General features: G+C 42.8%; 1 protein-coding gene across 1 annotated transcript in view; it reads right to left on the bottom strand.

Moving 5' to 3' along the window:
• CHCHD3 (coiled-coil-helix-coiled-coil-helix domain containing 3) overlaps positions 1-17,284 on the bottom strand; it is a 140,930-nt gene extending 123,646 nt beyond the window's left edge. Inside the window, exons 1-2 of the mRNA XM_084205887.1 lie at positions 17,126-17,284; positions 15,536-15,596 (exon numbers count right to left, since the gene is read on the bottom strand). Of these exons, the coding sequence (XP_084062013.1) occupies positions 15,536-15,596; positions 17,126-17,206 (142 nt within the window). The 5' untranslated portion in view covers positions 17,207-17,284. The remainder of the gene's footprint in view (positions 1-15,535; positions 15,597-17,125) is intronic.
• Between the last annotated feature and the right edge of the window lie 780 nt (positions 17,285-18,064).

The raw sequence follows: 18,064 nt of genomic DNA, 5'->3' as shown, positions 1-18,064 counted from the left end.
AAACCCAGATTGTGCTTCAAAATCAGACAAATAAAGAACCAGAAAGCCAAGGTATTTCCCAGGATCCAAAAGGTTTTAGGTAGTTTCAAGGACAACTGAGAGAGGAGCAAAAGGGACTGAAGGACTTCTCGTCTCCCATCAGTTCCTGATGTTTCAGATGTTTAAATTTGTGCTCTGCTTTGGATCTCCAAAGGCCACCCATGAGCAGGATGGGAGCAAAGCTTCACTTGATGCCAATTCTCGAGGAACCATTAGCAATTTTCTCCTCCACATCTACAACAGCTTGGCACAGAAAGATTTTTACAACTCTTGAAGTATTTGACTCCAACTCCTCAGCCTTTGTTAATCACAGGATCCAAACCCATCCCTTTTTCCTCTCTCTCTAAAGCAGTAAAGAAACAATCAGCAGGATGTCAGGATTCCACCCCCAGCAGTAAACAACAAACCTCAGGGAAAGCAGACACCTGCAGCCTCAGAAATGTTAGCCTAAGAAATCAGGAATGTGAGATGGACAAATTATTCAAATAACTTCCAGCCTGCAGAGCTGAGAATCTGCCCATTAGCCCTGCATTTGGAAAAAAAAAATCATTAATGCAAACAAGATTTAGTAGCAGGCACCTTCACTAAATTCTCTGGAAAGGGCAGGTGCATTAAGTTATTAATGAAGAGACACTCAGGTTTGATACAATCAAATGTCTTTTAGAAAATACTTAGCTAGGTAATGTTCAGCTAATGAATTAAAACAAAAAAAAAAAATACCACACAAAAAATGTCCAAGTTCTGTTTTTCCTTCTAGTTAAGCTTGGCTATTTAAAAGACAAATGCTGTCAGTGTACAGGATACTGGGAGGTTGTTCCAAGATCTCCACAGAACCTTTTGTTCTTCTCCAGGTTGAACAGCCCCAACTTTCTCAGCCTCTCTTTGTAGGAGAGGTGCTCCAGTCCCTTTATTAAAGTTGTGGCCTCCTCTGGACTTATCCAACATAAGTTGGGTCATTTGTCCTTGGTGCCCAGCTAGAGAAGGAATTGTTTTGTCTCCCTGCTCTATGCACAGAGCTCACCATCCCATAATATGAAGCTCTGGGGGTGGTTTGTGGGAGCTTCCTCCAGAAGGAAGAAGGCTGAAGGGAAAGAGAGGGTGTAAAGAATTAAAGAATATCAAATATTAGTCAAAAATGAGGCACCTCCACACCTCCTCCAGCACCGTGTTCAATCAACCACACTCCAAGCCAGGATAAACTTTGCTAAAATCTCTTTCACTTCCACCAAAATTCATGGACTTAACCCAACAATCCCTTTGAAACTTTCCCCAAGCAGAGAACACAGCTCCAAGGTACCTCCCAACCACGGGAAGGCTCCTTTTTGTGCTGCAAAAACCAAATCCCAGTGAATTCCTGAAGTTTCTGCCTTTCACCTCTGGCACTGAAAACCAACATCAGGGCAGCCAAACCATGGATCCATCCAAGAGGAAGTTCTCCCATCACTTTAAGTAGAAATATTTGGGACAGGGCACCTCAGGGTTGCCTTCAGCCCCATCATCTGCCTCAGCTGCTGGCACAGTGGCAGCTTTGAGGGAATTAATGAAGACATCAGCAGGAAAATTCCTGATTGTGCATTAAGGCTCATAAATATTGGATCAGGCAGCCCACGTGCCTGGTGCCTTCCCAGCTCACACACATCAGGGCTCTTCCACAATTAAAACAATTTCCCACCCCCATTTCAACTCCAGACGTGTAAAATGTAAATATTATCAGATGCAAATAGCCTTGATTTATTCTTTCTGCCTAATAAAAGCTCTGGTTTGGTCTGTATCTAAATTCCACATGTCACCCAAAAATCTTCAGTAAGAACAGAAGAAATTGTTCCCTCAGACACTGCCAAGGGAAGCTGTGGCTGCCCCATCCCTGGAATTGTCCAAGGTTGAGCTGGATGGTGCTTGGAATACCCTGGGATAGTGGAAGAGATGATTTCAATGTCAATTAAAGCTGTAGGAAATATATTTGGTGTGTTTAAATCAGGTGGGAAGACAACACCACCATGAAATCTATCCTGCTTTCCTTAATTTTTAGTTCTCAAAGAGCTCTGGATTTGCTGGGAGCAGCACAGCAGAGAAAATAGGAAATTATTTCTTAAATTTAATGGGTTTCAAATACTGCTGTACCTGATCTTTAACCTTATAAATAACCCAAATTAGCCTTACACTCAATGAAACAATAATGAACCATTCCTTCAGTGCACCAGCAGAGAGAAAACCCTAAATCCACTAAAAAAGTAATTTCTGTGCTTTAAAACCCAGCATTTCAACCCATGCTGTGGGTTTCCTTAAATATTATTATTTTTAAAGAGCATTTTCAAGAATAAACTCTACTTTCAGATTCATACAATTTTAACTACCAAGACATCCAGCAACTTTTCCACTGAAATTCCCAATTCCAGGCCCTTCCTCCAATCAGGAATTCAGTACAAACAAAGCTCCCCTCCAAGGACAGAAATTTTTATGAACTGTTTAATATTGGTAATGTGCAGGAATATTTCAGACAGGCTCATAGGCTAATGAAATACAAAAACAATGCAATTAAGTGTGCATAATTTAAAAATATTTAATATTTTACTTTCCAAAGGCGCTCTTGCATAGATTCCATTTCCTATTTTCCAATGTAAATGTGGGTATCAATCAATTTATACTAATTTCAATTAGAAACAAGCCAGTGCATGGTCTAGAAGCAACAAAACAAAGTCAGCTCCTGTTATATTTGGAATATTCTCCTTTCAATATCCCATTAATATTGGGATAAAAGAAATCACACTGGATTTCTGAGGGGCCTGGAAAAAACAGGATGAGGTTTTCCCCTGTGATTCTTTGAATTAGGTTCTACCTGCCTGTGCTAACAGCTCTGTTTTACCAAAATAATTTGTTTCTGAGAGTCACACTACCAAAAATATGTGGGTTTGACATATTTTTGATATTTTGAAATATCCTGTCTTGGAAGACTTTAATTTGACAAACAGGTGACAGACACGGGGATGTTGTGCAAGAGAAAAAACATCAAATATGTTCAATGGAACTCAAAATATGGGAGAGCCCATAAAATCAGGTATTTCCCACCAATAAGTGCAGTGAGTTAACAAAGCCAATTAATAAAAATTCCCCTAATTTTTAGCTTCTGCAGGAACTCCTGCTGTGTTGATAAATGACTGTGTGGAGTTTTAATGTGACTTTTTCAATTGTTCTCGATGCCCCTGGAAGGGAGGGAATTATTTCAACCAAACCTTCTTCATAACCCATCCTTCCCCCCCAACTCTCTAATCAAATATAGAGATAATAATTTCTTATTTTAAGTCATTTTGCCCTCCTGTTAATTGAAAATAATTAATAAAAAGAATGAAAGAGAAGTATCAAACACCTTTAAAATACCATCCCTGCCTTCAACTGAATACAGCAATGGAGAAAATTCCCATTTCAGCTGTTTTAGTAATCCCTGCTCCACACACACTGAAAGGCTTTTCTGTGGAACACAATGGATAAAAGCATCAGGATTCCATAATTCAACATTAAAAAAATAATAATCATATTGTAAGCAACGATAAGAAGGATTTGATGATTCTGCTTTCAAGAGGATTAAGCATGTGGTGTCCTTTCAGGACAATTTAAGTTGTCCAGTTCCTGATCTTTACGGTTCAGAAGTTTATTGTAAAGCTATTTTATCTGACAGAGCAGGGAAATTTACTGGTGTTCTTTTCATCTTCTTGGAAAAAAAAATCTGTTTTAAATTCTTTGACATGTATTTCAACAAACTCCTTCTACCACTGCAGAGGGCAGGGAAATAATTATGGATTTTTACACGTAGCAGATAAGTGAAAAAAGGGTTTTTTAACTGAAACATCTCTTAGAAGTCACCACTAATAGCAAAGAATTTGCCAACCACTCCTGCTCAGTCCAACACTCCCATGGGACTCCCTGCTCTGCCAGGGCTACAAAAATAGCAAATTTTGATGTTCAGCTCATCTGCCACCATCATCTCTAAGGAGGAATCTCCAGCTGGGATTGTGCACTAGGAGGGGCAGTGAAAAGTCATCCTTCCCCAATTTCAGCTCAGCTCTGGAGCCACTTTGGGCAGGTAAAAGGAGATCACAGAGCTGCTCATCACTCACTCACAGAGGCCTTGAGGGAGGGCAGTTTTGTACCTTTCCCTGGTAGGACACAGGCTCCATGGAATTTTACTGTGAAATGCTCACATCCCAACTCTTTGTGCCTCTGCTTTTATAGATCAGCACACCCCAAACCTGCTCCCAGCACTCATTTTGGCTCATGGTAATTAAAGGCATTCATTAAGTTGTTCCTTGATGTCATAGATCAGATGTGTGTGACATCAATTCTCTTTTTTAAAGCGGGGACATTGGCACAGGGTGCCCAGAGAAGGTTCTGGATCCCTGGAATGTCCAAGGCCAGGCTGGACAGGGCTGGGAGCACCCTGGGACAGTGAAAGGTGTCCCTGCCCATGGCACAAAATGATCTTTAAGGTCCTTCCAAGCCAAAGCAGTCCAGAATTCCATGATCTTAAGGGTCTTTTCCAACCTAAATGAGTGAGGAAATTCAACAAGAAAAAGGATGGAAAGAATAATGCAGAATTTTAAAGGCATTGGTAAGGTGGAAGGGGAAGAGGTGAGACTCAGAGAAGCAAATTTACAATTAAACCAGGAAAAGACAAGAATGATGGAAAAAGCAAGCAGACAGTAATGGTGGGAAAGGTGCTTTAAGAGAGGTTTTGTAACCATTCTGCAGCAGATCCACATCCAGAATGAATTTCCCCCATGTGTCCTGAGCATATCCCTCTGAGGAAGCTTTTAGGAATGCCACAAAACTCTGCAACAGTGCCACTGACATCAACCCACAAGATTTCAAAAAACATGTCAATAAATTAATTATCCTTGAGAAATCTACCTCTGTGGTTAAAACTGGTTCATAACTTTAAAAGCTGTGCTGGGAGAGAAAAACATAAAGACTCCATAATTCTTTTTTTTTGGTGAAAAAAAACCCAAGCAGTGGAAGTGTCCTTACAGGTAAAGGTTAATGAAAGAAAAAAGAAGATAACACTCATCAATAGCTCTGCTGATCCCATTAAACAGATTTCTCAGTGGTTGGAATTGCATGGCAAGATAAATCAGGGTATCAAAATTCCACATTGTACATTTAAAGCCACTTAACACTAAATTTTAAAGGGATTTAAAACATTTTCCCAGTAGAAGGTGAATATTGAGAAAAGTAAAAAAGGTGACTATCTCCACATCAAGTCCTAATTTCATTTATCGATGATAGGGGCACCAAAAGGCTGCAGAAATTCTGAAAGCAATCACTCCATCTCAAACTGGGGACAAAGAAAGCAGCAGTGAGAAATAAGTGGATCTTTAGGAGCTGTTGTGGTGTGCTCAAATCTCATCTCCTGTTCATTCAGTCAGCTGATAACAAGAGGCTGCTACAAAGGATCCAGCAGAGCAGAGCAAACCATAATTGTACAATTTGTTTATTCAGCTCTGATGGAAACTCCAGCACGTTCAGGCTTGGAATTGCTGACTGGAGAAGGGATGAGGGAAAGAATTTCAACATTTGTACAACGTCCTGAACATGAGAATCACTTTTAAAAAGGAGAATTTTTAAGAATTTCTTGCCTTGAAGACAAGATTTCCACAGTCCAACAGCCAAGAGAGCAGCTTGTTTGTTTTGGAGAATAATCTGGAAGTGAATTCAGTGACCAAGCAGGAAAACATTTAATTCATGTAATATTAACAGCAGGAGCCAAGAAGTCAGCTTAGAAATAGCCAATATTCACATTTCAAATATCTGCACCCTCAATAACTCCTAGAAAGGATTTACTTCTCTCAAGGAAACTGGAGGTGATTTACACACTTTGGGATGCTTTTTCTCCAACTCCAAACCAGCTTTTTTTATTGAATTATCAGCACACAGCTACAGCATTGTCAACTTTGAAATGTGTGTTTTCAGCCCAATATTCAGGCCAGTATTGCTGCTTTTAATAATAACTGAAAACAGGCTGCAAACAATATGTAATGATGATGTTTATGGTTATTTTCATTATTCAGAAATTGTATCAAAATAAAAGATAATGCTGAAATGCTTGAAATTCTCACAACATCATTAATCCAACACCTGCATTTTTAATGATTTGCAATGAGATCTGCTAATCAAAATCACTTGTGCCAGTGACTGGTCTGAGCTGATGCAATACTCACTACAAATGGTGGTTTTTCAGTGCTGCAAATTGTAAGCAGGAAGACAACCAAGGTACTACTGGGGAAAAAAGGCAGCCAAAGAAGTGAAATATGAAAATCTTACGGAGAAAGACTAATTTGATTATCACACAGATGCTCCCAGATAATTCAGGAATTCCTGAGGTTCACTTTGAGTAGAACATTCTATTTTCTTCTGCCAAGAGAGTAGAATAAAAGCAAAAATAAATGTGTTCAACACTGGCACAGAAACACAAAACCACCGAGTTTTGACCAACGTGATCTGATATCAGTGCTGCTCCTCCAAAAATTCCAGCTTCCTCAGGTTTCTGATTAACACTAAAATCACTCTTCTGAATAACCACTGCCTTTTCATTCTTCCCACCCATTTCTCCTGATACTCTTTTTTTTTCCTCCTTAAATTTCCTAAATTGGTTCCATCTCCCCTGGTTGAGAAATGTCAATCAGTAGGATGAGGGATAATGGAGATCTTGATCAAGGATAAACTGCCTCCCTCTCATGGAAGGAGAAAAAGGAAAGAAAAAGGAGGGAAAGGAAGGAGGAAAAGGAAGGAGGAAAAGGAAGGAGGGAAGGAACAGGAATGGAAGGAACAGGAATGGAAGGAACAGGAATGGAAACCAAAAGTGAAGCATCTTGGACAAACCATCGAACTCCTTCAGTGAAAAGTTCCAGAGATCAAAAGAGAAGCAGAACCTTTCTGGGAAGAACCACCATCTCCCACCCAAAAAAAGCAGCTGAGATTAAATGCTTGTTTTTATGTGATTAACATGAGGTGAAATCAAACGTGGTTAATGAAGCTAAAAATGAGAATCTGATAAATTGGCTCTGTGAATTATTGCCAGAGACACACAATAAACCTTGCAAAAAAAAAAAAAAAAAAAAAAAAACAAAAAGGAAAAAAGGGAGGAAATGTCCTTTGCTTACTCCTTAAATTTCTATTTCAACCAACAGGTAGGAATATCTGAAGCCCAATTTTCAGCCTGGTGTTGGGCAAAACTTTAATATGATATCATTGAAAGTCAAGGAGTTCAGAACACAAGCAAAGCAGGATGGGGGAAAAAATTGTGGCAATAAAAGTTTTTCCCATTCCCCCGAGGCTGAGGAAAAAGATCTCTAAGTGGTACCTCCTGTTTAACTAAAAAACAACTGCACAAAGCTTTCAAGCAGCAGCACCAACAAAACACTTAACCTGCCTCAGCTGACAAGTGATGAAGAGCTTTAGGAACACTTTGCTGCAGCCTGAAGATGAAAGAATAAAACAAAGCTTTTCTTTTCATCTTAATGCGATTAAATCGTCCATTTAAAGGGTTTTTTTCTACCACACTGAGGAGTGTCTGGCTGTAAATAAATAGGGATGGGAAGAAAAGTAGCAATTTACTATTAAACCTAAAGGTTTCAGTATGTGGAGGTCTCCTCGTGCTGCTGAAGTGGTGTTATATCTAACAAGTGCTATTTTTCAATAATACAAAGGAAACAAATGCACCTAAACTCCTCTGCTTCTCCAGTCAGTGCAGAGATAAATTTGGATAAGAATATCTGTTGTGCTAGAAAACCAGAGAGGATTCTACAGAGCACAAGGACAATTTCCTTGCTTGGTGCTGTCAAGACTTGGGTTGACAAAATCAAACAGCTCTAATTTACTCATTGGGTTTATCTCCTTAAAATGGTCAATGGTTTTTATTTTGTTCTTCAAGATTAAAAAAAAAAAATCATTCAAACTGCTTCTATTCCAACAATCCCTTAAATTACAAAGCTCTTTATCTGAGCCAACTATCTGGGCTTTCTGACCTATAATCCCAGGAAGGTCTCTGAAGGACAAAGGAGGAATAGGACAGAACACACAGACAATTCTGCAAGGACACACACGGGACATTTCTAACAAAGACCACAATAAATGGGTCCCAAACAGGCATCTTCTGATTTTTAATGTGTAAAGTAACAAAAACTAAAGAAAAAATGAAAGAAAAAAAATTGTTAGCTAGGTTTTTAATTAATTTTATCATACATGAAAGCCCCAAACTCAAAAACCATACCACAACAAGTCTGGCTCATAAACAGTCTATATTTACATAAAGCTGTATTACATAAAGCTCAGCCTAAGGCTCAGTCCTAAAGCTCTGCCAGGATTTAACTACAAAACAATTTACTCAGAACTAGTAAAAGGCAATGACACCACTTCCATCCACAAATGCATCAAGATCCAGTCCTTAAAACTCATTATTTTGCAAAGGGCTCCATGAACTTAACTCTTCCTCCTGATTGAGCTTAGTAGAAATTAATACAAAAATCACACAGCAGCCACCAACAGTTGTTTTCCGAAATTATTTTCCTGCTAAGCACTGGAAGGTGAGGCTTTAACAAGCACAAATCTTGTGCTCCCACATGAAAAAGCAGAAGGTTTTAACTTTTAACTCACAAGCCATTGCTAAACAAATACTTTGGATGTGCTTGTTAAACAGCAGCTACGACAAAAATCCCTTTATTTCTGTGCTCCACAAGATTTGGAGAGGCAACGTCTGCACTCAGCAAACCCTAATAGAGCACAGGCAGCCTAAAGCAGAATAGCATGAAATTTAATTTCCCCAAATCCACCAGAGACCCAAAAAGCACATGGAAGGCAGTACATAAAAATTACCTGTTTCTAAGAATAGATGGAAACAAAAAGCGACGTTTCTAAATGAAGGCTCCTTGAAAAATAAATTCTGCCTCTCTGCAAGAAGCCACACACAGAAAATCATTTGTAAAAGGCAAAAACTATAGAAGAAAGTGGCTGTCACTGCAGTGAGAGTGCCTGAGACCTATTTACTTCCACATATGAGGACAGGACCTGGCACATTCAGGGCTCTTCCTTGAAATTTCATCTGGAATAGCCCAAGTTTTCCATCAGTTGTAAAATAAGAAACCATTAAATCAATTAAATGTCCCCCTGATATCTGACAATAGTGATGGGATAAATTGGCTTGCACCCTGGCCCTCATGTAGGGGACAAAACCAGAACCACAGCTCAAGGCCACAGACTGAAACACTGAATTCCTCCATTTGCAGAACCCCTGGAAACTCAGAATTTGTTTCTTTAGCTCCCTTTCCAACACTGAATAACAACCAATAAAGCAACAGTGGGAGCAGAAGGGGGCTGGGAATCACTCAGTGCAATTCCAGCCTCCAATGCCTCCCACACAGGGGCCACTTTTCCCACACAGAGTCGAGCAGGATGATTTAATTCCAAGGAAAGAAACAAAAAGAGGAAGGGACAGACAGACAAATTCCTGCTACATTTGGCCTGGCCAAACTGCACAGTGACACAAACACAGAATTTCAGAATGGGTTGGGATGGACTTTGGAGTTTTCAGCTGGTCCAGTTCCCCTGCCAGGGACAAGTTTCACTTCAGGGAAGCCAGAGCCAGGCACAGCTTCCCTGGGCCACCTCTGCCAGGGGCTCCCCACCCTCACTGGAAAAAACTTCCTTCAACTCAGATCTGTATCATGTCAAACTCTAGGGTGATGTTAACACAAGGGGCATTTCTTGGAGCATGTTTAAATCTATTTAATTACATATTTAGGCTGCTCTGGTGGGGAGTTCCTGGTGGTTTAAATCACTGCACACCACGTTAGGATAATGAGCAGGTGAGGTTCATTGTAACATCAATTAGAGGTTAAAAACATCACATTTGCAGGAGATGTTCCAACACCTTTTGCCTTTTATTCCTGCTTGCCTTTAGAGTAAAATCCCTCGTTCTAGGGGATGTCTCAGCACTCAGAAAGCAACAAAAGCAGGCAGCCCAGAGGTGCAGGGCTGCTGAAAGAAAGCCCAACAGCAGTTCTTCAGGGGAGATTCAAAATGCTGCTTGGGAATGAGACAAATGTTGGGAATACAGGACCAGCTTTTTCATTCATGCCTTGCAAGATGAAAATTCACCAGGTTCTAGATGCTCATGGAATGGTTTGGGCTGGAAGGGATTTTAAATCCCATCCAGTGCCACCCCTGCCATGGCATGGGACACCTTCCACCATCCCAGGCTGCCCCAAGCCCCATCCAACCTGGCCTTGGACACCTCCAGGGATGGGGCACATTCCTTTTACACAATTATGGATATTTTCCATATCCAACTCCCCTGATTTGCCAGTTTTTCCCTGGAATTTCAGCACCATTTGACAAGGGCTTACCCAGCCACCTGAAAGCACCCACAGAACACCCTGCACATCACCAAGACAGCAAAAACTTTTAATTTCTGCAGCACTTCCTCCAACTCCAATGCAGAATTCCATCTTCCTTATTCTCCTGCAATCAATAATAGGAATGTCAAACTCCACTAAAAACCTGCTGTTCCACTGCCAGCACTACAACTTTGGCACCTTTAGCAACCTGGGGAGTTACAAAACATTTCACTTTTGGATAATAGAACACCTCTTTTAACCCAAAAGATATCAAGGCACCTCACTGAAAAGGAATATTATTATTAATAATAATAAAAATATTACGAAATAATATAAATATGCATCATATAAATAAATATATTTTCTATTTTATAAATATATATATTTATATAATAGCATATTATCAACTATATTATATATTGATATTATTGTATATTAATATATAATATATCTAATAATATATTAGATATAAATATAAATCTATCTAATATTATAAATTCTATTATTATCTATTATTATTCTTGTTATAAATATTATTAATAATAGTAATATTAATTTGTATCAAACAAATCATGGCCCTTCAGGCTATCAGTGATCCACAACCATCTCAGCATTGCCTGAGGCTTCCACTCTATTTATTTTAGGTTTCCAGTACAAGTTTAAAACACATTTCAGGAAGAATTCCCAGAGCTGTAAATAGAGGAGGGCAAATAAACACAAAAGCAAAACCCAAGCTCTCCTGGCTCCTGCTGCAGGAAGGAGGTGGAAAATCCACATCAGGAACTTCCTGAGCTTTCCAGGTGTCTCACAGCAAAGGGAACCAACCCCAGGCTCTGCCAAACTTTTGGGTTTCTTCCTGTTCTAAAAATAAGAGGAATTCTAGAAAGTAACATCACAAATGTCAGTTTATTTCATCTTTCAGTTCATGCAGAGAAAAAGTGCTGCTGGAACAAAAAGGTGGATGGAAGCAATTAATACATGAAAGGGCAAAGAACTGCCAGGGTTTATTTGCAGAGGATTCTTGCTTAACTGGCAGAAATTCAGCCCAATTCTCTAAACTTCCAGGTGCTCCCAAAAACTGAAAACACAAAATAATTCTCACAAGCAATACTGTAGAGCCTCCCTCTAATTTCTCCTGAGACATTCCAGTTTTAAATTCAGCTTTTCATGCAGTGTCCAGCTATCCATAATTACTAATATCATCAGGGCATGCTGCAACTCTTCAAAAATATTCAATTTAAAAAATTCATAATCCTGATTTTTCTGAGTACTGAAATGTGCAGGAATAGGATGTTCTTAAGGCTCTCCCACCTTCCCCAAATGTATCCCTGAAAGTTTTCTCCTATGTGATCCCACAACCAAAAGGTGAAGTTTGTTCTCCTGAAGTTCAGTTAAATCCTGGGTTTGTCTCCAATTAGAACCCAACTCTTGAAATCCTCACATCCCAATCACATCTTTACATGTTTCTGACTGACACAAGGTATCCAGAGTCACTGAAACTCCACCCAAAACCAGACAGCAACACAAAAAAAACCCCAAAAAACCACAAAAATTAATCCATGAAAAACAAGCAAGGTATGACCCAGCTCCTGAGGAGGCACCAGCAGGGCTCATTTTACTACAACCCCTACACAGTATTTCTGACAGGGGGCCTTGGCTGATTTATTTAATGAGAACATAATAATAATACTATGGAAAAAAAGGAGAAAAACCCTCTGTGCCCTTAACAGAATCTGTTTCTGCAAATGGGAAAAAAAAATTACTGAGCTACTGACACTCTTGATAATTTAAGCATTTCTTCTTCTTTTTTTCCCCTAATAAACTATTAGTTTTTTCAATATGCACTAAGCTAAAATGATTTAAAGCATTCCCTCTGTCTGAAGCTTTAGGTATAATACACACCCAGAAAAAAAAAAAACTAAACCTCATTGCCTGACCAAATTACTTTCCATCAATATTGCTTTAGGAATTACAGACAGACTTGAAAGATTTTACACTTGTTAAATATTTTAGTGCATTTAATATTACTCAGAAGCCAGCAAGTGAGCCAAGCAAGTTGAGATGCTTTCAGACATTGTCTTTAGATGTCAGCTTTCAGTGTAAGTGGATGTAATTTCATTTCTGACCCCAAACTGAAGTCAATAAATTCATCATTATTGGCAAGCAACAAGACAGACATTCTTCCATGGAACTTAATCTATTATTCCTCCACCAAAAGCTACCAGAGGCTTGTCTGGAGGAAAGGGCTGAGTTTAAGAGCTCTGTTTCTCCCTGTAGACACCTTTTCTTATTTTTGTAAAGTGTTATTTGTCTGGGATACAGAAGCACTTCCCCAAAATCAGAAGTCCTTCAAGTAAAAATACAATTAGTATTTTCTGAGCTTGAGAAGGTCCAGCAATTCATGGAATCCTGGAATGGTTTGGGTGGGAAGGGACCTTAAAGAGCTTTTAATTCCACTCCATCTATGGCAGGGCCACCTCCCCCTGTCCCAGGCTGCTCCAGCCCCAGTGTCCAGCCTGGCCTGGGACACTGCAGGGATGCAGGGGCAGCCCCAGCTGCTCTGGCAATCCCAGCCCAGGCAGGAATTCCTCATTGCCAAGATCCCATCCATGGCTGCCCTCTGGCAGTGGGAGCCATTCCCTGGGTGCTGTCCCTGCAGGCCTTGTCCCCAGTCCCTCTGCAGCTCTCCTGGAGCCCCTGCAGGCCCTGGAATGTGCTGGAAGCTCTCCCTGCAGCCTTCTCCTCTCCAGGGGAGCATTCCCAGCTCTCCCAGCCTGGCATTGGATCCATCTCCTCTCCAAGACATTCATGGACCCAGGGGCTTCACTTGGAATCTCAGGAAACCATGAAGGGTCTCCCTTCCCTTCTCCTCTCTTTTCTCTCCCCATTTTCCATCAAAATCCCTGGGGATGGATTCTGAGTGTCCCAAATCCCGGAGTCCCAGAGCAGTTTGGGTGGGAAGGGAGCTCAAAGCTCATTCCAGGGACACCTCTCCTATCCCAGGGTGCTCCAATCCTTCCTTGGACACTGCAGGGATGCAGGGGCAGCCCCAGCTGCTCTGGCAATCCCAGCCCAGCCAGGAATTCCTCATTGCCAAGATCCCATCCATGGCTGCCCTCTGGCAGTGGGAGCCATTCCCTGGGTGCTGTCCCTGCAGGCCTTGTCCCCAGTCCCTCTGCCGCTTTCTTTAGGCCCCACTGAGGTCACCCCAAACTTCTCCAGGCTGAAGAATCCCAGTTGTCCCAGCCTTTCCTCATAGCAGAGCTGCTCCATCCCCCTGTGAACTCCAAATCTTTCAACTAAAAGAAAACCCCAAAACAAACAGCAAACTAACCAACCAAAACAAAATTAAAAGCACTATTTCCCACATATAAAAAGAAACAATAATGAAAGCTCAAGATATGCAACAGTAAAGTATTCCTGGAGTGTTACAGCCCTCCCACACCCCAAAATCCCAGGAGCTGGCTCACGAGACCATTGCCATAACTCATATTTAAGGATGAACAGCAAACAGCACAGGAAAGCAGGCAAGACATTCAAGTGTTGTTCATAAAAATCCTTTATCTGGAATAATTTCTTCACCATAATAAGATGCAGGGACACAATGAAAAAACTACTATTTAAAAAAAATCAAGAAAGAAGATTTGCTGTCCATGGTCCCCTGCCCATTACAGGGAGCTGAAATGAAGAGATTTTTTAAGATCCAACCCAAACCACTCTGGGATTCTGGGACAGACCCCTCCAATTAACAGGAAACCAAATTTATGCTCCAGAAGAAAGAAAGATGCTGAATTCTGTTTACTCAGGTCTTGCTGCAAGGCTGCCACAGGAGTGGTGTTTAATCAGGGCTGAGTTTGCTGGGATTTCCTGTAAGTCAAATGTCCTTGGGGAATTCTGCTCTCATGAACATTTCTGGAGCTCTGAGAAGAGCCTTGCTTGAACTTCCCAGGTTTCAGGAGATCACAAATCCCCTGCTCCACTCTCTGCCACTGCTCCTCCCTCCTGCAGCAGCTGTGTCCTGCTCCCTGTGCTGGAGGATTTTAAATTGGAGCAGAGCACCCCTGCCACGAGGTTTGATGCATTTCCACAGCCCTCAGGAATGAAATATAAGGAGTTAAAAAACAGTGAGCTGACCATCACTTATTCCTAACATTCCAGGGTAGGAAAAGCACATTCTACTTTTAATTTTTGCTTAAGTGTCTTAAAGCAGAAACTTCCCTATTGGTTTTTTGAGGTTTGGATTGAAGGTACTTGAGATGGGAGTTTATGATTGGATTTAGGTGTTTATTATTTTTATTAGTGAAATAGTTTTATAACGATGAGTTTGGTAGTTTTTGATAAGTAAGGTACAAAATGGTTAATTATTTTTTGTTATAAGGTCTTTTAAGACTATCTAATTAAGAAAGGACACTTTGATTATTTTCTTTTTTAACTTAATAACTGATTTTTTGAAGTTTGCAATGTGGACTTTTTTGTTTCATTGCAAAACATCACTGAAACTTATGAAGGAGGTAAAGAATAATTTATTTTTACTGTAAAATTTCTATATTGTTTCATATTTTAAAATTTTAAACTTTATGTTTTTCACTTTGTGATATTACACACTTTTAACTAACTAGACACTTGCCATTTTAGTACTATTAATTAATTCTGGAAGTTGGTTTTATGGCCTTAGGTCAAATGCAGTGCTTTCTTGTTGGTCTGTGTCTTTAAGCACAGAGAGTTGAACATTCTCAGCCATCCAGGATTCCAACACTTCCCAAACTAAAAGTCAGTTTTGATTAAAGGACCAGAAGGGAAAATTCCCTTTCCCTTCAAGGCATATTTGTGGATATTTGCATGTTCTGGGGTGTTTTGGAGTTTTTGAAGTCTCTAACAATGGATAACAGTGTGGAAAACCAACTCTTAATTTGTGTTTTACACTTGAATATCAGCCAGAAAAAAACCAAGAGGAATTAACTCCTCTAACACTCTACAAGCTAAAAATGAGCCGAAAAGTTAATGTCCAAAAAAACCATCTCTGTGAAAGGGCAATGAGTTCATTGTGATGCTCTGGAGGGCACACCTGATTTGTTTTTTCCCATGAAAAGCTGCAAAGGAGCAGCAAAGCTCACCTGCCCCTCGGTGCTTGCCTGAGGAAGGTTCCTTCATGCGATCGATGACGCTGTCGGACAGCTGCAAAACACAACCAAGGCAACTTCAGCTCCCTCCTGTCCCCATCTCCCCTCCAAATGGAGGCAAACTCGAGCAAAACACAGCCTGGAGATTCTCTGCAACACATGGCAGCTGCTCAAATTCAACCCCCAACATAAAGCAGCGCCTTTTGTTGTTCAGAGCAATCACCTCACAAAAAAAAAGCAGAATAAAAGGATTTTGGCTCTCACAGAGGATATAGGGAAGAGTAAAGGAAATAAAGCACTTTGGGGTGTGTTGCTGGTAATTAATCAGCATTTTTGCCTTTCTCACTGATTTAATTTGCCTTTCTGAGGTGCAGAGCACTCAACCCAGGAAGAATTTCATCCTGGGAAAGCCTTCCAAGGACTTGTGCAACACAGGTGGTCACAGTGGAACACAAAGTTCATTCTGATGTTGACACAAGCACAGAAAAATATTCAAATTGTGCAGAACCCATCAGGGTAAGAGCAGCCTCCAGGTCCGGATCCATGGATAAAATTAACAAAAGGGAAAGAATTATTAGCATAAGAACTTCTGGACTCCAACTTCTGTCATCAAAGCACAGAATTATTTAGGTTGGAAGAGACATAGAGATTTAATTCCACCCCCTGCCATGGCAGGGACAGATTTCACTGTCCCAGGGTGCTCCAAGCCCTGTCCTTGGTCACTTCCAGGGATCCAGGGGCAGCCAAAGCTGCTCTGAGCAAGCTGTGCCACATTTCAGAGCACATAAACTCCACTCTGTATGGAATATCTAAATTACATTACATTTATATCACTTTCACCTATTTACTCAAGAGCATTAAATGCCCAGAAATGGAAAATACAAGTGTGCTGAAACAGAATGAACTCTCAGGGCTCCTCCTGCAATAGGAGAGCTCCTCCTGCTCTCCTCCCTAAAAGCAGCAATAGATGATTAATTATTACCACTCCTAGTAGGAGCTACCCAGTGCCTGACATGGAAACAATCCCCAAGGTGCAGGAATTCCTGAAGTTCGTGGTGTCACAGGCTCTGGAGTGCTCCAGTCCTTCCTTGGACACGCCAGGGCTGTTACAGACAGCAGGGCAGGCACCGCTGCCACCTGCCCTGGGCTGCCCAAGCCAGGCTGGGCAGGGCTCGGAGCAGCCTGGGACAGCGGCAGGTGTCCCTGCCACGGCAGGGGTGGCACTGGGTGATCTTTAATGTCCTTCCAAGGCCAGCCAGGCTGGCAGCGGTGACAAGCACAGGCGGGCGCACAGGAAATGGATCCTCGGAGCGCAGGGCAGCGGGGCACGGCAAAGGGAGGAGCTCCGTGCGGAGGTCAGGCAAAGACAAACGCGGCTCCTGCAGCCGCACAGTGTCCCCAGGACGGCCCACACGCTCCGGATCCCCCCCGAGAGGGGAAATCCCTGCGGGACAGGGAGGGGAGCGGGACGGGAGCGGGGGCAGCCATAGCCACAGCGAGGCGGGGAGGGACAGTGGGAAGGGGAGCAGCGGCCAGGCCGAACCCGCAGCGCTGCGGCGAGCCCCGGGCCGGCCCCGCGCTCACCCGCACGCCCTTGACCACGGTGATATTCTCATTCTCGTCCGCTTCGAAGGTGACGCGCCGGGTGCTGCCGCCGCCGCCCATCTCGGCCCGCGGACGCACGGACGGCCCCAAGGAGACTCGGCGAGCACGCTGCCAGCGCGCCCCGCAGCAACGCCGCTCCCCATTGGTCCGCCGAGCGGCCCCGCCCGTAGAACGCCGCTCTCTATTGGCTGAGCTGGCGGGTCGCTATGGAAACGGCGCGGCCCGCCCCTGGCGGGGAGAAGCAGGTACCCGGAAAGGTGCGGGAACTTTTTCGGGGCGAACTTCACGAGGGGAGCGAGGACTACAAGTCCCGTGATGCTCCGCGGAGGGAGGAAGCGGGGACGGGCGTGCCCATCCGCGCGGTGCGCGCTGGGTAGTGTAGTCATAGCCGCCCCTGGATCTGTGCGGTGCCCGAGCGCCAGCCAGCACCTCCGGGGTGCTGAAAATCCTCTGGGGACCGGCTGAGGGAGCTGGGAAGGGTCTGGGGAGCCAGGAGGGGCTGAGGGAGCTGGGAAGGGTCTGGGGAACCAGGAGGGGCTGAGGGAGCTGGGAAGGGTCTGGGGAACCAGGAGGGGCTGGGGGAGCTGGGAAGGGTCTGGAGAACCAGGAGGGGCTGGGGGAGCTGGGAAGGGGCTGAGCCTGGAGCAAAGGAGGCTCAGGGGGCCCTTGTGGCTCTGCACAAGTCCCTGCCAGGAGGGGACAGCCGGGGGGGTCGGGCTGTGCTCCAGGGAACAGGGACAGGAGCAGAGGGAACGGCCCCAGGCTGGGCCAGGGCAGCCTCAGGGGGGATTTTGGGACAATTCCTCCATAGAAAGGCTGTAAAGCATTGGAATAGAGTCCCAGGGCAGTGCTGGAGTCCCCATCCCTGGAGGGATTTAAACCATTTGATGTGGCATTGGGGACATGGTCAATGGGGCC

The sequence above is a fragment of the Fringilla coelebs genome, assembly GCF_963513975.1.
Source record: "Fringilla coelebs genome assembly, chromosome: 5".
In the NCBI taxonomy this organism is placed as follows: domain Eukaryota; kingdom Metazoa; phylum Chordata; class Aves; order Passeriformes; family Fringillidae; genus Fringilla; species Fringilla coelebs.
The sequence above is the reverse complement of the archived record's forward strand: the minus strand, read 5'-3'. Positions and strand labels throughout refer to the sequence as shown.